At 38.5% G+C, this 18,331-nt stretch overlaps 1 protein-coding gene across 6 annotated transcripts in view; it reads left to right on the top strand.

Annotated features, from left to right (window-relative positions):
• The window catches only part of SORCS2 (sortilin related VPS10 domain containing receptor 2), a 569,561-nt gene that overhangs the window by 471,161 nt on the left and 80,069 nt on the right, over positions 1–18,331 (top strand). For all 6 annotated transcript variants that reach the window (XM_080373393.1, XM_080373391.1, XM_080373389.1 and 3 more), the window contains exons 6-8: positions 1,333–1,397; positions 3,551–3,669; positions 7,784–7,873. In XM_080373393.1, coding sequence (XP_080229519.1) covers positions 1,333–1,397; positions 3,551–3,669; positions 7,784–7,873 — 274 coding nt within the window. The remainder of the gene's footprint in view (positions 1–1,332; positions 1,398–3,550; positions 3,670–7,783; positions 7,874–18,331) is intronic.

The following is an 18,331-nucleotide window of genomic DNA, read 5'->3' as shown; positions in this document are numbered from 1 at the left end:
CCACTAGAAGTTTCCTTTGCATCTTATGACTTGGTGGGGGCTCATCCCTCCCCCTCTCCTTACTTCTTCGGGCTGATCATTTATCTTGTTAGGGAAAAACAGCATATGTGATTATTTCTGGTTGTTATGCAGCAGTGGAAATCATCCAGTCTCTTCCCCCTGGCTTGCATTCCCAAGGAGCAACCAATTACTGAGTCTGAGTTTTAACCGCTCCTCATAAATCAATGCTATTAAAATCATTACACAATGATGTAATTTCAATCCAAAGTATAGCTTTATTGCATTTTATTATTAATAATTGTATGAAAATGATCATTTTCTCTTAAGTATTTTAATGGGCTTTTTTAATATCTGCATCCAGCTGCACTTCATCACTCAACGTATCTCCTTTGTGTGTCTTCAACTCCCATCTGCTGACTCGATGGACTTTTATCATGCCAGTGAAGAGCCTTGTGAAGAGCAATATAGCTAGGGGAGCGGGGCTGGATTCTGCTTCGCTTAGTGACAGCACATCAGCTCAGAACTTTCTCTGCAGAATCTGCCTTACTAATGACAACGGAAGGGCCAGAAAAAAAGTGCAGCTAGGGCTGCTGTTCCCAGGTTGGGGTGGAAGCCCTGAGGGCAGAAAACTCACCTTTTGGCTGAGCATGTTTGACTTGAGAGATATTAAGAGAAAATCAGCCTCTATTCCCATTACACCTTTTCAAAGTTAAAACTCACCTTGATCAATTCTGACTGAATTTCCTGCTCAGAATATTCTTCTCAAAATTATTCTTCACTTTCTTCTGTTGTCAAAGTGGAATCTACTCTTCTCTTGAATGTGCTAACCAAACATATATGAATTTGTTTTGGAAGTTGTGTGTCAAGTTTAAGATATTTCTAATAAGAATGGAATGCAAGTCTTTTTTAGCACTAAATCTGCCTTTTAGTCTTGAATGTCAAATGTAATTGTAAAAAGATGCTCTAGCACTTGCTAGGACATATGAGTGTGTGCATATTAGTGTTTATATATGCATAAATATGTATCAATTATAGATTGCGAAATTTTGTTTCCAGTTTTATACCTATTTCTGTTTTTTTCTCCAATTGATCCTATTTGTATACATATTTTAGTAAAAGAGATTCTAATGAAATTTAAGAACAAACATAATGTCAAGTACAGAAAAAATAGTTTCCATCTAAACATTAATAGAACATTATAAATGGAGTTTATTTTAACTTCACAGCAAAGAATGTTAAAGCTGGTTAGTATGAAATCCTCTCTTTTCTTCCATCTACATAATTGCTATTCTGTAGCTGGCTCTGCATAACGTGATTATATTATGTTCTCAGGGCTGTTGCTGGAGTTGATGGAGACCCTGATTTAGTTCATATGGAAATCCAGGACCCCAGTGGAGGTATGAAAATGGAAATGTTATCAATTGATACCCTAGTGTATAGTAATTTCTCTTTGTTTAGAGAGTACTTTTTGTGTTGTTTTTAAAAGTGGTCAGAAGAGAAACTGCAAATCAGATTCTTTGTTTACCTGTAGTCAGCAAAGCTGTCCTGTTATATTAAAATATAGTATAATTTAAAATTTACTTGTTTTCCACTGTAAGACGAATTGACGTCAATATGCTATGCTCTGTTGAAAATATCCATTAATAGTGCAATTTATTCTGGCAGTTAAACATTGAACATTTTTCCTGATCTGCAAATAAAACCAGCAATCCAGAGTTAGGGCAGGATAAGTGTCTGTTAAAGGGAATCGTTGCATGTCTCAGTTCTGCTGCACAAACCACCGTCTCCCAGAATTTCCTCATGTTACAGTATCCAGTGTACTTTGAGACTTCAAAAGGAAAATAAATGAAAAAGCAGATTAGTAGTCCGGATTTGCTGTTCTAAGGAGTCACCGTGATTCCAAAAGCTTGTATTAGTTTCTTTTTACCAATTGTACTCTTGAAAAATATTTTAATTCCTTGGATCGGATCATCTAAGTTCCTGTGCAGTCTTAAAAATGAGTTGCTAGGAATGCACAGTTTGATTTTCCCTGGTCCAGTTGCCTTTCTTCATTTCAGCCCTATTAAAAAAATCGAAGTTACTATGTTAAAATCTGGATGCCAAAGTTTCTAAATCTTTTAGCAGTGAGATTTCTGAGACATGGTGACCCCTACAAAGCCCCATGAGCTGCATTGTTTAGAGATAATGTAAGAAGATTCTTCAGGAGCTGGATGGAAAGATTATTTTTATTTTATTTAACAGAAACAGCAGAAAAACTCTGATGACATATCTCCTGACTGGGTTTTCAACAAACCAACTCTGTACACTTATGTTCAGTACAAGCATCACTATTGATCTTATTGGAAACAGCATCTTTGTACTACTTATCTGATGAAGGACTATAATGCTTGTCAGGTGAATTACGAATAGCTGCAAGATTTTGATGGCCCATTGCTGCACTTGCTCAAATATCCTTGTGGTGATGGTTTGGACATAAACAGGAGAACCTGGATTGAGTCTAGCTGCCTATTAAACGGGTGCAGATTTTAAAACAAATATTTGTATCTAGTACGCTGGTTTGGCCTTTTCTAATTAAAAGACATAAAGTGTGGAATGCATTTCCTATCATACTGCAAAAGCAAGGAAGGACATAGGAGTGCATTATTTTCTCTTTTATGCTATATCTGAAGCATGGGGAAAATTAGTAATCTGGACACAGGGTTGTATACATGACATTTTTTCTCACTGCATGTGAGAAAGTCAGTCAAGTACTTTGTGTTCAGAAGCTTGTGATGAAGGGTGAACTGTACAAGGGCTTGAATCTAGGAGAAGGTCTTTGGGCCACAGCTTATGTATGATATAATTATTGGCTCTGCTCTCTGATAAGATCAGATTGCATCAAAGATGCAGTGATGCTGTTCTAACAGCGCAGGCAGAGAGGATGTTCCTTGCCCCTTGCTAACTGGAGAGGAAGAGAGAGGCCATAGCTTCCACTGATATAAATCAGTCCAGGCTCTTTCAGCAAGGTATTAACTCTGAGTATAGAAGTCCTCCCCCAACAGAGCAGTTCCAATAGCGTGTTAATAGTGTGTTTTAACTAACCTACAGAGCCTTTAAAATTCTGCATACTGTCTATTGAATGGAGTCTGATTCTCCTCTCACTCATCACAATTTTATACTGGGGTTGATCTATTGATTTCACTTATGTTGTGTCAGGCTGCCATTTCTCCAAATGAATAATTTGGCTCAGTGCATAGGTTAAGTGAGAAAAGACGCTCCTTCTATTATCCCCACCCATGAATGCCTCATTCATCTAACCCCTAATCTTTCTGGACCAGCAAAATTTGGATAATAACAGGCTGCCTCCCGGGAATGATCTGAACTGTAAGCAGTTAATATATTCTCAGTACACTGGAGATTGAAAAACTCTTGTATGAAGGTTTAATATAATAATTTTACAACTAACTCACCTGGCAAAGGCAGCGCTTTTCCTGCATGAATAACATTTTATACTGCTTGCTTCTTTTTCCCTTGATAGTCCTGTCATATGTTTCTGTTTCTCTTCCCTCAGGTTATCGCTACATCACTTGCCAGATTCAAAATTGTTCTGATAAGACAATGACAGTCCAGTTTGCTGGTGGCACTGATCGGGATTCCCTGACTGTGCAGGATGACTACATATTTCTTCAGGTACTGCCACTCTCTGGAGAGACAGCCCATTTTCAAATTACAAAATAAAATTTTAAACACTGTTATTTAAAAGCATGCAGAAACCTGTTCCAGAGTATTAATGATGATTTATGAAATTTTATATGGAACAAAGCATTCCTTTATCTGTTTTTTTTTTTAAAAAAGCATCTTTAATTTGTGCAACCGGTTGCCTATTTATACAGTCAATTTTAATTTATCGCTGACCTAGCTTTAAGTATATGAAAATTTTCAAGTGGATTGTGTGGTTCAAAGTTACTTTTAAAAAATACTCTTGTGTGTTAGGCAAAACGCAGCCCTTTTGTTCTAATGCTTACAACCTCTTCTGGGTCCTTTCCATTACCTCCATATCACAAAAAGCTTCCCTGAGAAGAGCACCTAAGGAAAGCCACTGACAGAATAGTGTCTCAGCTTCTTCATATGTATTCTCCTCTGAAGAGGTTTTTCTAGGAAAGAACTTACATGGCTGTGCTTAGGAAGCAAAAGAATGAAATGGCCATAGCTGGGGAGCTTTGAGCAACTTAGAATAGAATCACAGAATCATTTAGGTTGGAAAAGACCCTTAAGATCAAGTCCAACCATAAGAGTAACACTGCCAAGTACACCACTAAATGATGTCCCTAAACACCATGTCCGCAACTTGTGATGGTCCAAATTACATTGGGGTTATTTCATTCCCAAACTACATGACCTGCGTGCAGAAACCTGGACTGGAACTCTGTCAACCTTATGGCACCTGTACGGCTCAAACACATTTGAATTTTTTTTTTTTTATGTGCTTGTAACAGGTTGTGGTTTGAATCTATCGGAGCTACAAGCTTCTCAAAGAACAGTTATGTCCTCCCTGTTTTTTAAGAATTTACTAGGAAATTTCCTTGTACTTTCCTCAGTGGTTGGCTATCATTTTCCCCTTACTTTGATATGATTTCCTTGTGGCAAGCCTTCTCTGTTTATTGTTTTTTGCAGGAAAGCAACAATGTGGCAAGGGATAGGTCTTCCGAACACTGGCTAGGTGTACATCAGATTGACTTTGCATCTTTCCCCCCTTGTAGATGTTTCCTCCAAAAGGATCTGTAAACTAATAGAAACACAGAAAGTCTGTCCTCCTCTTCTTTGGCACAGTGGTTTCAATGGCCCACATGGCTTGCAACATTTAGCACCGCAAAGAAACAGCAAAATGGGTTTGGGAAAGATTTTTTGAAATAAAGTGGGCATTTTTCACCTCAGGTCTAACACTCATGGCACTCGTTTTGCTCAAAGGTATTATTATCTGTGGCTCCCCCCAGGCACACTCCAAAATCTATTTCACGGTGTGTAGCCGGTGAGAAGTGCTTCTCATCATGTGAACTTCCAGACTGCTGTGCTCAGCAATGCAGTGGCTGCTTCCTTTTCAAGCATTTTGTTTTGCCGGACATCTTGTATAATTGCATCTTGAGCAGTTGTTATTCTATCTCGTGCCAGGCACAGGCAGACATGAAATGGAAGTGCAACCTGGCACTGTACACATAACGTAATAATGTTGCTGCTAGCAAAATGATGCCATTGGTAACATAGTCTCTGTAGATTTGAAATTTGCCAATGCCAGTAGATGATACGTGCACATATTCCACATAAAGGGGAAATATTTCTTGTCTTTTCCTTTCAGACTTACCTGCAGTAAATCACAGTATGGAATATAAATCTCTCTTATTGTTAAATTGGTTTACAGTTAGCCGTATCTATATGGCTGGAAGATAGAAGATAACTCTGGGATCCTGTAGTCACATCTGAAGCGCAGCCACCCCTGCAGGACACTACTTACCTGTGCCAGTGAAACCACACAGCAGCTGCACGTTTGAGAAACAGCATACTTTTGAAATCATGTGGAAATTCTTTCAGCACTAGACTAAAATATTGCTATATAAGTTAGAATCAGACCAGGGACTTTTCTTACTGTCACATCAATATCTGTTTAGAAAGAAGATAGGACAAAGTAATCTGTGTAAAAATAGAGTTTGAAACTGTTGCCCCTGGCATAGCTCACATCTCCTGAGCTGTACAGCTGTGAATCAGAGCATTGAAGGTCTGCACTGCTAATCCTGGCCCAGGTCTCAGACTTTACCGTGTTAGAAGAAGATCTCGACCCCATTTTCACTATGTCTATACCCATGAAGATCAGGAACTTTCTAATACTCGCTTCTTTTCCAGCTTGCACTTACAGTCAGACAGTTTCAGAGGTGATGTTAGTAGGAGGATTAAAGTTTCATAACTGTTTTTAAGCATAGACCAGGCTTTAATGTCAGTGAGGCTTGGCACAAGTAGCTGCTTCAACGCTGATTCTCCACTGCCTTTACATCATCTTCAGACATTTAAAATGAGTGACATAAAAAAATGTGTAGTGAACAAAAAGATAGATAAGACTGCTATTTGATACTAATTAATCAAACACTGAGGTTTTTGGTTTAATCCATCATTTAACAAATCACGTTCCTAAAAAGCATCACATTCTTTCTACCAAAAAAAAAAAAAAAAAAGAGAGAGAGAGAGAGAAAAAAAAAGGAAATTGAAATACTTTGATATCTTTGAAATATTCAGGCAGGTGGACCTGCTGTCATGCATCAACTCTATTTTTAGCTAGGCAAGTCAAGTCTGCATGCTTCAGGATAGGCTGTCTTCCAAATCAGGTTCCCTTTTTAAACACAGAGGTTGAGGAGAAAAGCAGTGAAATTGGGGTAGGATTTTAAATGGATTTCCTAAGTTAAAAAAAGAAGATGGGTCTGTTTGTGCTTCAGTTCTGCAACCTGATTTGTTACGGACAACCAAAGAAAACTTTTGGATATTTCATTTCACTTCTTCCATTCTTTTTTGACCAGTCCATTCCTGCAAAGCAGCCACCCTGTATAACCTTGGTGAAAATGACTGAAATGACTGAATAGTCATTGCTTAGCTGATCTCCGGGGTGGGTGGGTGGGGTGGGAGTGAGGGGAGGTGCACGGGGAATGTGAAATACTATTTACCAAAGGCTAAAACCTTTGCTAATCTCATCTGATGGTACACAAGAGGCTTAGTTGGAAATTTCCCAATTTATATAACAGCACAGATTTTGACGTTACACTGCTGACTAGAAAAACCTAAGAAACCTCTTAGTTGAGTATTTTCATCAATTTATTTATTTAGAGTCTTCTTTTTGTTACTTTGGAACATTTGCATTGAGGTTTTTTGGTGAATAAGGTAAAAGTCTAAAAATGGTCAGTGTATCTGCTATTAGAAAGAGGAGAAAGAGCTAATGGATAATAGTCATACATCAGTCTTCCTTTCAATGCTTGCTTCTGTGGGCTTTCTTTAGTGACAATCTTTGTAAGTCCCTAAGTATTTTACATAAAACCTAATCTGCCTTCAGTTCCACACATGCAAGAAGTTGAATTACGTGTTTTACCTCTCTATTTAAGTATATAATCGTGTCTTTAGGACATAGCACTGACTTTCGAACTGACTGACCAATGGATTCAGCATTGCATCATTATCTTCCATGTGGCATGTCAGCATCTTGCACTGGGAAATGTTTTCTCTTGTATGGAAAATATTAGTCAAATATAGTGAATGCTTTACATAACATTAACGTGAACTTATTCAACATTTTTTGCTCTGCTTTGAATTGTGCTGTTGAAGTTGCACTTGCCCTTGAGGTGCCTCGTGTTCATAACCAGTGTACCTCCTCTCTACCTCATACCTGGAGGGTGCTGCTGCCTGGACTTACACAAAAGGGCAAAGATGTGGGAGGCCAGTGAGTACACAGGTATCAGTAAGGACTGGGGACAGTGAGATGCTGACTCTCACGTGTTACCCCAGACAGCTGAAATGATGAAAGAGGGAAGTAAGTCACTTTTTTCTTCCAAAGAGGAGGAGAACAAAAGAATTTGAGTCTCTCTGGAGTCTATTTTTTCCCAACTTTTGAATTACTCTATTTAGAAGCACAATGTGCAAATTGTTCACATGCAAAACCAGTAATAGCTATGTATTTCCATTGCAGGTTAAAAAGAAAAAAAATATTTCTTCCATCTCAGACTCTTTAGATTTGACATAAACTATCACAGCATTCTCTTTTCACTTTGTATAGACAACATCAGCAAATCGGACCAAGTATTATGTGTCTTACCGTCGAAATGGCTTTGTACAGATGAAGTTGCCAAAATATGCATTACCAAAAGTAAGTATACATATTTTTCATTCTATTTAGAAGTTTGTCTTCTTCTCTTTCTACCTAAACTAGTTGTGTTCTTCTCTTTTTTTAAACCTCATTATTCTGACATCACAATTTCTCCCTGTAAGGATTTCTGATTCCCATTTGTGATATATTCTTACCCTACTGTTTTTATTTTTATTCTTGCAATGTAGTAGCTCATAAACCACAGAGAGCAACAGCATACGATAGTTTATTTGTCATCAGTTACCACAACAGTTTTTGAGCTTTGCTTCCATGAAGCAGGGCTACGCAGCCAATGACAATGTAATGATATCAAGCAAGTGTTCTTTCAAGAATCAATTGCAGTTTACTTCCACATGGTGCTTTCTAGTATAAGCATGAATAGTAATATGAGAGTATTTTACTGGTTGATGGCGCTGTATTTCAGTAAAGAATGCCAATATGGACTTTAATTGCTTAACAACATTGCAAGGTTTGTTGAGATGTTCCTTCAGTCTGGTATATTTCTATATTGACGGGGTTTCTATATTTGCATAATAAATTAGCAATAAAACACCGACACGTATTTACATATGGGCTAACTGATGCAATTGAATTTTTTTGCTGCACAGAAAGTTAGGAAACACTTTATTTATAGTTAGAAGGTTTCTGCAATCATGAAGAAAAATGGCTTGGAAGTTTTAAAGACCCATCTGGATAAAACCCTCAGTAACTTGGTCTGTCCTGACAGCTCACCCTGCTCCCAGCATGAGGTCGGTCTGAAGACCTCCAGAGTTTTCTGCCTTTTCATGTGATTGTCACCTACTTAGGAGAAAACTAAGGCATGTTATCTTTGCATGTCTTGAATTGCACAGGTTTAATTCATCGCTCATCTGATGAAGGACAGGGAATACAAGGCATTTCCTTCTCTTGTTACTGTTATAAAGCAAAGAATGTGTTTAATATCATTTTTTTCATCATTGATTTTTATTTTTCTGTTTTAGTCTAAGTGGTGGTCTGAAGTCTTCTGGTATTAAATGTAGAACTTATGAACAAAATCCTCAAATCAAACCCTCAGATATTAGTTGAACAAGACTCTGAAATTTGGATATACTCCTAGTAGCACTATAGAAATAGCTATATATTTATTTATCTATCTATCTATTTCGACAAGGAGTTTATAGCGAAGGACAGTTAAATATATCAACCCTTCCACATAATTATTTCAGTGTTTTTAAGGCCTTCACAGTAACCTTTATGCTTCCTTGGGGGAATTTGTAATTAGGAAAACAGCAGGAGAATATCCAGTTTTAAATGTTAAAACATGCCAAATATGGACACCCCAGGGGACTGCAGCCCTTGGATGACCCACACCAGGATAGAAGAAGACAAGGGAGGAAAGCAAAGAGTAAGCAAGGACTGGCTGAAAGAAACCCTTCTGCAGATGACCCCAACCTCCTGCACAGCCCATTGCCTCACTGAAGGAGTTCGGAGGAACTGAGTTAATTCGAAGTGAAAAGGGAGTTGAGAGCAGGAAGGAGGGAGAAGAGGTGTTTGATTAAGCTGAGCCTAAAGAAGGGGGAGGAAGGATGTTTCCCCAAGTGTTTGCTAATGTGGTTTGTTTTTTTTTTCCTCCTCAGTACCTGAATCAGTAATTTGAAGTGTGTGTTACCTGGCAATAGATTAAATCAGGTAACATTCTCCAAGTTGGGAATGTTTTGCCTGTGGCAAATTTCCTGAAGTGCCAGAGCATTAGGGCAAATGTTGACTATGCTAACTTGTGTGGGAAAAGGTTGCCTGTTGGGAAACAGAAGGGCAGAAATCTTGTAAGAGAGACCAGAGCATTTCTTCCTTCTGCTTCTGGATGGCCTGTGCAGGAGGAATCTGTACCTTTCCATTGCAGTTTCCTTGTCATGCCCAGTGCTCTGGTGCATTTGGCCATGGCAGCGCTTTGTCCTTCCTGATACTGCCATCACATAGAAGATGGACACAATAAGTCAATTTTTTTAATAGTTGTACAGTGTTTCAATTGTAGATGGTAGTTCATATTCCATGTGTGTATACTTACTTCAAGCATTCAGGAAAGTGGATTATTTTTTAACAAGTTCAATGTGTACTGTATCTCCTTAATGATACATGACTCTGATTTAAATATCCATATTGCAGTACACTATACTAATAAAGGACATGCTATTTGGGTTCAGATGTAGCTAGCTATCTGACAGATCTGAATAAATGGGGGGAGGCTGTCAGAACTCAAGAACTATATGAGACTATTGTCTTGTAGGCATCTCCATTTGCTAAAGGTGAGCTTGCAAGAAGAGTAGCAAATGTTATGGGAGGGCTGGAGACAAAAGCACACAGTGTGTGACCTAGATCTCTGTCCTGTGGAGCTTTCCTTAGCAGAAAAATCAGTTTAAGAAGTCCTCCTCAGTCATTTATTTTTCCTACTGTTCTGCAGCCTACTATGACCTCTGTTGTTTTGTGGGACCACACTATAAACAAGACCAGTGTAGCAATCTCTGTGAAAAATAACCCTGAAAAAAAGTGTAATTTGTTTTTTAAAAATGCAGAACAGGAGGCAACTTGTTTGTAGAAGAAGACTGAAGAAGCCTCCTCACAAGGGGGAGAAAATACTGAGTCTTAAAAGCACTTCAGTAGGGAAGGACCCACTACAGGTGGGAGCTGAATCCAAATTAGAAACTGATCTCAACTTAATAGTGTTGGTGATTATGTATTTTTAAAAGTGCCAGGGAAAGTGACAGGTATCCTGGGTTCTGAAGTTCTCAAATCATAAGCACCTTTCTGGGACATTTGCTTTAACCATATAGAAGTTATTTTCTCCTGCAGTGTATAAAATATGCAGAAGTAATTGTTGGAAGTTCTCAGGCTGGAAAGAGCAGAGAGCAAACTAAAGGATCTAATCACCTCTTTTAGTCTTAAAATCCATTATTCTGCAAAGGGTGCTTAGTTTACTGGGCCCATGCCCTTACTGAGTGCATTTCTGACATATTCAAAAAGTGTCAGTCATAATAGCCTAGTATTTCTGTCATATGTAGTCTGTATTGTTTGAAATAGGGCTGCATGCTGAATTCTTTGTCTTGGAAAATATGTTTTTTGTTTATTTGTCTTCCCCGCCCCCCCCCCCCCCCCCCCCCCCCGCTAAGCAGATTAACTCGAGGCTTGACTGAATAAATAAATTAGAAGTTAATGGCTTCATTTTGGATAAAGTCAATAGCTAGCTATGAACAGTGACTGTGTCATTTGGAAAGGGATGTTTTTATGTCCTTTATAGTCCAGGCAGTACCAAATGAGTGGGATGAAATAAACTATCTCTAGCATTTTGATGATACTTCCAAGAGAAGTTTCATTGGTATCTGCACACCACAGAGCTGAAAATATCACTAAGAGGGCCTGGAAGCCAGACATCCATTAGAACAGTGGTGCATGTGAGAGACTTTAACCTTTGCTGTAAAAGATACCATTTTTCTTTCTTTTCTTTTTTTTTTTTTTTAATGTGATTTGGTACCTATACATGACAACATAAATTTTAGATACTCAAGTAAATAACACAGCTCTAAAATTTTTCATCACACCATATTTCACTGAGAATCATCCAAGTGCAGTAGAAATGTATCTTCCAATCCCATTTGAATGAGGGGAAAAGATTCATATGAGCAGAGCACTGATGAAATTTTTGCAAGCAGCAGTGTATCAGCAAAGGCACTGGCAAATTCAGAGTACATCTAGAACATGTGACTGTGGAGTTGCTACTTTTATGGCAGTAAGAGATAAATAGAACAAAAGAATTTGCAATCCTTTTTTTTTTTTTTTAAGATTGATTAAAAACAATAGCTTTTCAAAGAACTGAGGTTTAGGAGGTTTGAAGTATTAGATCCTGCCTAACCAGGAGATGAAGCTGGTCTGAAATAGACTATATTTAATTTTTCTCAAAAGAACTGAATGAAGCTCCAAAAACTCTCTTTCCAAGTGGTCTCTGTAAAATGTTTCATGTTACTGGCTAGAGTTTTTGAGCAGTGTACTGTACACAGTGATTGTGTACAGGGAAGGAAAACTGTCAGAAGATACTACAGGCTGGTCAAGGATGTATCTAACAACATCAGGAGAGCTGTGTTGGAACACTGGCTCTAGCCTGAGGGAACAGTGCTGGGATCTTCAGATATTATTCTTTTGCTGCACAGATGCATTACACAGTGATTTTACATATGGAGATAGAATTAACATTTTCAGATGAGTAATTAGAAAATGTTATTGATGTCTTATTTTCCTTGCAATATGAAGTGGCTGAAAATCTGAAAAAAAACAAAAAAAAAAAAAAGGCAATTGTTTTATATTGTCTGTATTTGTATTTTGTTTGTATTTGTCCAAACGTACCCTCAAAGAGAAATGTAGAAAAGGATAAATGCCCTTGGACATATCTCAAGGCCTCCTTACTTCTAAATCAAAGGCTGCTAAAAGCAGCTTCCAGCCAAACTTTACATGCACTGAGTTTCTAGGCTCCAGCTCCGCAGTGCCACTTAGTTCACCTTTTTGTAACACATCATAGCTCTGTTTATGTACAGAGAGCAGAGCCTAATGAACAGAATTCAGATTATTTTTTTTTTACCTTTTTCTCCATGCTGTTGAGAGATTTACATTTTTTTCAGTAGCATGTTTGACGCTGACTACATTGAATCACACAGCTGTCTCCTTCATTTGACAGAAGTGCCAGCTGCTGCTAGGCAGGGTGGTACCAAAGGTTGGTGAGACCATATTAAAGGCTGCTGTATGCTCCTCAAATTAGAAGAGGAAATCTGGAGCTTCTGTTTTTAAGACAAATTGGGGGTTTTACTGTATTCCATTTTTCCAGGGTTGCTGGTTCTCCACTGCTAAAACTAGATCAGAAGTTAATAATGTGTAGGAAGGGAATATCAAAATCATGCCAAGAGCAGCAGCGTTGGTGTTGACTTGGCTGGTTAGGCACGCAGGAGTGTTCCAGGGAGACCCAGGGAGGTCCAGCAATCTCCCTTAGGCTGTTCTCAGCCTCAAGCAGGGGTTTAGCTGCCAGGGTTGGGAGAGCAGGTCTGTCCAGGGGCACAGGCTGCAGCCTCATCCAGAGGATCATCACACTTGTATTACACAAAAGTTCTTGCAGTTCTGTTCGCCCTTTTCTAGAGAAGTGTGGCGTGGAGAAGGAGGAGTACATTGAGGTCTGGTCCTTATTCGGCATTTGGAGTCATGCTCTAATGTGACTAAAATAAAGGAACTAGTTCAATTATGAGAGTTTAAGCAAAAAAATTAGCAAAATTGCTGACCAAACCAAAAAGTCTGCTACAAATCACAGTAGTTTTACTATTGCAATTTGGAATAATTCATTTATTCTGAGTCCCCTTTCCACCTCTGGTAAACAAACTGCATTGATACCAATCTCCTTTTATGAACTGATACAAGACATTCATTGATCCTACATTTGTTCATGACCGATACAAAATCCTAATAATGTGAAATCTTTATTATCTGTTATATGCTACTGCAATTCAGAAAGTTTATTTCTGAAAAGATCTGGTGTGGAAAAAGCTTGTTTCATCTATTTTGATCTCTGTATGCCTTTTCAATCTTTGAAATAGGCAATAACATAAAAATGTTCAGGTAACCAAGATACAAAAGGGTACAGGGAAAAAAATAACAAAAATAAAAGAAGAAAAATATCCCATTACCTTAGAAATAAGCCTTTAATGTATTCATGGTAATATGACTCTCCTATACATGCCTTTTATCAACTCCATATATTCTTTTTATTTGATTATCACCTAGTGCCCTTCTGAGGGTCTCGAAACAGGCCCACCTCTTCCTTGCCTCACTCTGAGATATGCATCACTGTTTTAACCACAAGTTTTCTTCCAAACAGCCCTGTATCATTCAACAATAGATATAACACTGTGAGGAGTAAAATATTTGGGGCAGTTTTACTCTTTCTCCCTAAATAGCCATCAATCTTTTGAAGCATGTATTCCCTTCTCTACCAAGCTCCCTCTTACCACAACTTTTTCAAGGATTCCTTAAATGGGTCCATCATTAACAACAGAAATGGCAGGAAAGATTCCTGCAGCTCCTTTGTCAGCAATGTTCTCTTGAGGCTGTGGCTGCATGACGGTTGAATTATGAAGTATTGAGGCTCTAAGAGCTCATTTACCAAGACTCTTAGTCTCCCAAGAACTGTTTCTTCACTGGGCTAGTCCCTTTCACCACCTCTGCCATCTGCTGCCCTGGGAGGCTTTGGCTGTGGTTGCTCCTCTGTGCCAGGCAGAAGAGCAGTTTTCAGCTGCAGCAGGACTACTTATCCATTCTTCTGAAAGTCCGTTGGAATGGCTGTTGAACAGAGAATAAAGGGGGGCAAAACAGAAATACGGGTAGCAGTGGCATTTGATGCAGAAGTATTCTTTTCCTGGGCAGTATCATGGCAATAGCCAGTGGACCTGAGCTGTAGCAGCAGTCTGGCTCCCTGATCATACAGATAGGTGGATACAAGGAATTGTTCTTTTCTTCACAGTGTAACTTGTTATTGATTTCTCTCTTTGCACTGTTTTACTCGGCCAGGCAAGGAAGATTAGGAAGATTATCTTTGGGATATGTTCCATCCAGTCACCTTCATTGTTCTTAAGAGATTACAGGGGTATAAATGTGGTGCATCTGGAGGTCAAGGCTGAGGCTATGCAGTCTTGAGTGCTTACATCTGTTGCGTTTCTAGTAATTTACTTCTCCTCGTACTCTGTTTAATTTTTCACTTGCTTCAGGCTAATGTGTTGCCCAACCACAACATTAAAAGATTGCAAAGGGGAAAAATTCTGACATTAGACTGAAAATTGTAAGATTTCAAAACCCAGAATCTTGATATTATACTTTATTTGCCTTACTGACTAAAGCACAACAGCCCTGCCTGTGTACTATTATGCTGGTTATGCTGAACCTTGCCTACAGTGTTTTCACTTAATGATATTTCCTATGTCATCAGCACATTTTACTACACAAAGGAGCACTGGCTTGCAGTACAATTCTTGTCATCTTTTATGTCCTTCTGTCTTCAGGGTGCAATTGTGTTTATTTGTGTCATAGGGTTTCTTATCACAGTTAGTATAGTAAGCCATACCGAGCATTTCTTGAATATAAATTTCTATAAAGTATTAGCAGATTTATAGGCTGATGAGTTGCTAAATGTAGATGCTATGGGACTGTATACAATGAAAACAAAGCATTTTTCTTCCCTTCCTCCTCTAAAAATCTTTCTTTCCACACTCCTATCCTCTGCTCCCCAAAACCCCAACTCTTCTAATATAATGCTTTTGGACTTCTTGACTGATTTATTTTTGATTTGGTGTTAGTTTAGCCTTCCGTGAAAACAGACGCAACTGCATTAAAAGCAGATCAGCTGGGGAAAATCTGACTGATCATGTTAGTGAACTAAGTTAAAAGTAAAGAAATAATTCTCAAGTGGTGTCGATGTTTTTAAGAAGTAACATTTGATCGTTACTCTGTACTTGCTGGAAGAGTTCTTGGGTGCTTGTTCTCCATGTCATGGCTGAACAGGTACAGTTCTTTCAGTGTCATGTGCACACCCTCAGACTCATTTATTTTGTTTAACAGACCATGTCTGTCCATGGGATCGGAAGTTTCTCTGAAGTGGTGCTCATCTTTTGGCACAATTTGGCCTTTTATACACGTATAATTATTTCTAGTATCACTTTGAAACCCTCTTTGTGTTTATTTGAACAATTATGGTCTCTGCTGCTGATCTAAGGTACAAACAGCAGCTTACAAGTCCCTGAGAGAGCAGGAGTGGTATGACCTGTCACTGGATGCCTTGTTTAATCATACCAGGTTTTAATACACAGTCTTTGATCACGTTCAGGATTCATTTAGCATTTTTATAGAAAAGTAACTCCAATTCAACAGATTTCGAGCTGCCTTTAATTCTAATGTCATGATCAAGTTAAAATACTTATTTGTCTAGATATTTTTTTGGTTTCTTTAGCATAGTTAAGAATTTATAGCTCTTGAATTAAAAAAAAAAAACGCAAAAACAAAACAAAATAAATCCTGCCCCCCCCAAAAAAAAAACCACACCAAAAAACAACCCCAACCCAAAACCACCACCCCCTCCCCCCAAAGAAAAAAAATCCTGTCTCTTTAATGGTATTTCTATTCGTATGTGTAACATTTCAAGTAATCTCAATAAGGTGTGTTTTTATTTTCGCCTATTTTCACAGGATTCTACACAAAAAACATGGAAAAGATCTTGGGAGGTCCTTTTCCAAAGCATGGTCATCTGCCTAAACCAGTCCTGACAGATATTTGTCTAACTGCTCTTATCAACTCCCAAGGATGAAGATTACTTTCCCTCCCTAAGCATTTTATCCTCAGTGTGTATAAACAGGCACTACTATAGAAAGATATTCTGATGTCTATCCTAAATCTCCATAGCTGCATTTTATATGCAGTATTTAATTCCAAGTAGACTTAGAAGACATTTTATTCTGTTTTCCTTGGGTGGCTGTTTACATTATTTGAAGGCTGTTTTTTGTCTGCTCTCATCCACCCATAGGGAAATGACTTTGTGGACTTGATTGCATAGTAGATTTTAGAGCACTTTGCAGGCTTCTTTGGTGGCATCGATAAGGTAGATCTATCCCTGACCCTGAGTTGGTCCACTGTCTTGGATCTATGAGCACTTTCACAGATTTTTTAGTGATGAACATACAGACATCTGTACCTAGTGTGGTGTAACAGTACCCAGTAAAGAGGAGGATGAAGGGAATGTTGTGACAAAGGAATTCACAGAATATAGTGCACAAGAAGCACCTTAGGAAACAGAGCAGCAATATCTCATGGGGGTTTAGAGGTTAAATAAGGAATTTTGAACAATACAGATAGTAGCATCTCAGAACTGTACGAAAGCTTACAACCTAAGAAGATGAGATAAAGTAAATGCAGAATACTGGTAATGGGGAACCACAGTCTGTTGCTGATACAATTTTCCTTGGTAAGCTTTAGAAAAACAAAGGAAAAAGAAAAATGGTGAAAGCATGGATGCTTGTATCAGCAAGACATGGGACAGAGCAGACATGGCGGACTGGACAGAGCAAAAGTGAAGTATCAGAGATGAGGGAAAGAATGTCCATGGAGGAATGGGCATGCCACAGAGGAAGCGACAAGGTTGCTACAGCAAATCTGGAAAAAGATTCTGCCTTGGGACACCTGAAAGTGCATGGACCTTCTCATTTGAGCATGGAAATGAAAGTAAAGCACAACAGCTCAAATACTGAATGTATATTAAAAAGCATGGAGACAAACAAAAATCTGAGTAGTGACAGTAAGGACTATTCCAAAGCCTGAAGATCTCTTGTATCAGCAAAGAGATCTTTGTAAATGATTTTGAATAAATCATGTGTGAATGGCATAATTACAGAAAAAAATTAGATGAACAGTGGGACTTTGAGTTGCCTGCAGAATGTGGAGAGAGAAAGCAGGAGATCCAGCAAGAAGGCAATTGCAGTAATCCAAGCATGAAATTATCAAAGAATAAATGCTTTCCTTATAGGATCTGCTGAGATTACAGCCTAAGGTAGTATCTGTGGCCATGAATTAGATAAAGCAATAAAAACTTGCATTACCTCCATCAAGATATGTATTCTTTCTCAGATGTCCCTACTAGTTAACTCTTTAGTGACAGTAAATTCTGCCTAGCAATATTTGCTGACGTCGCATCTTCACGTGCTTGTCATCTGTTGAGCAGTGTGTAGCTGGGTGAAGGTCTGGATTTACACAGTAAAGACCCAGCCTCTGTATTTGTCAGTCTATTTCTTCTTCCTCTTTAAAGTTTCACCTTTCCAGGATAGGAATAGTACAAAAGTGACATGACAGTTTAGCTTTGTTTCAGCTAGTCTGGTCATCCAGAATTAGCTAGGTTTTCAGCAGTCTGTGGTCATCCAGGATTTTGAAGGAAAAATTTAAAAATTGGGCATGAAATTGCAGTTTTCCTTACTTTGCCAATTAATTTTCCGAGACCATTAGATCATGACTGTCTGGGCAGAAAGTCTTGTGCAGGAATATTGCAAGGTAGTATAACTGAAGGACTGGTTTGTTTCCTGAGGGAAAAGAAATCACTGTGAAAGGAAAATAGTGGTAAAGCCGAACTGGAAATCTGAAGGTGTAAATTCTGAGTGAAAGGAACAAAGTTCAGGGCAGCAGAAGGGCAGTTTCACTTGCTAAAACCAGGATCTGTTAGGTTCTTGACTCAAAAAAAACCCCAAAAAAACAAAACCAAACCCTTGGCATCCAGCAGTCTGAATGTACAAACCTCTTCCTTGGTAACAATCACTGCCAAGACAAAAGTAAACTCTCTTTTGTTGCAGTAAAATTCTGCAGTCCAGCCCCTCTTTCTTCCACCTCATTCCTCCAGTCTGCCTGAAATGTATCCTCCTGTCC

The sequence above is a fragment of the Falco punctatus genome (genome assembly GCF_963210335.1).
Source record: "Falco punctatus genome assembly, chromosome: 1".
Lineage (NCBI taxonomy): Eukaryota > Metazoa > Chordata > Aves > Falconiformes > Falconidae > Falco > Falco punctatus.
The sequence above is the reverse complement of the archived record's forward strand: the minus strand, read 5'-3'. Positions and strand labels throughout refer to the sequence as shown.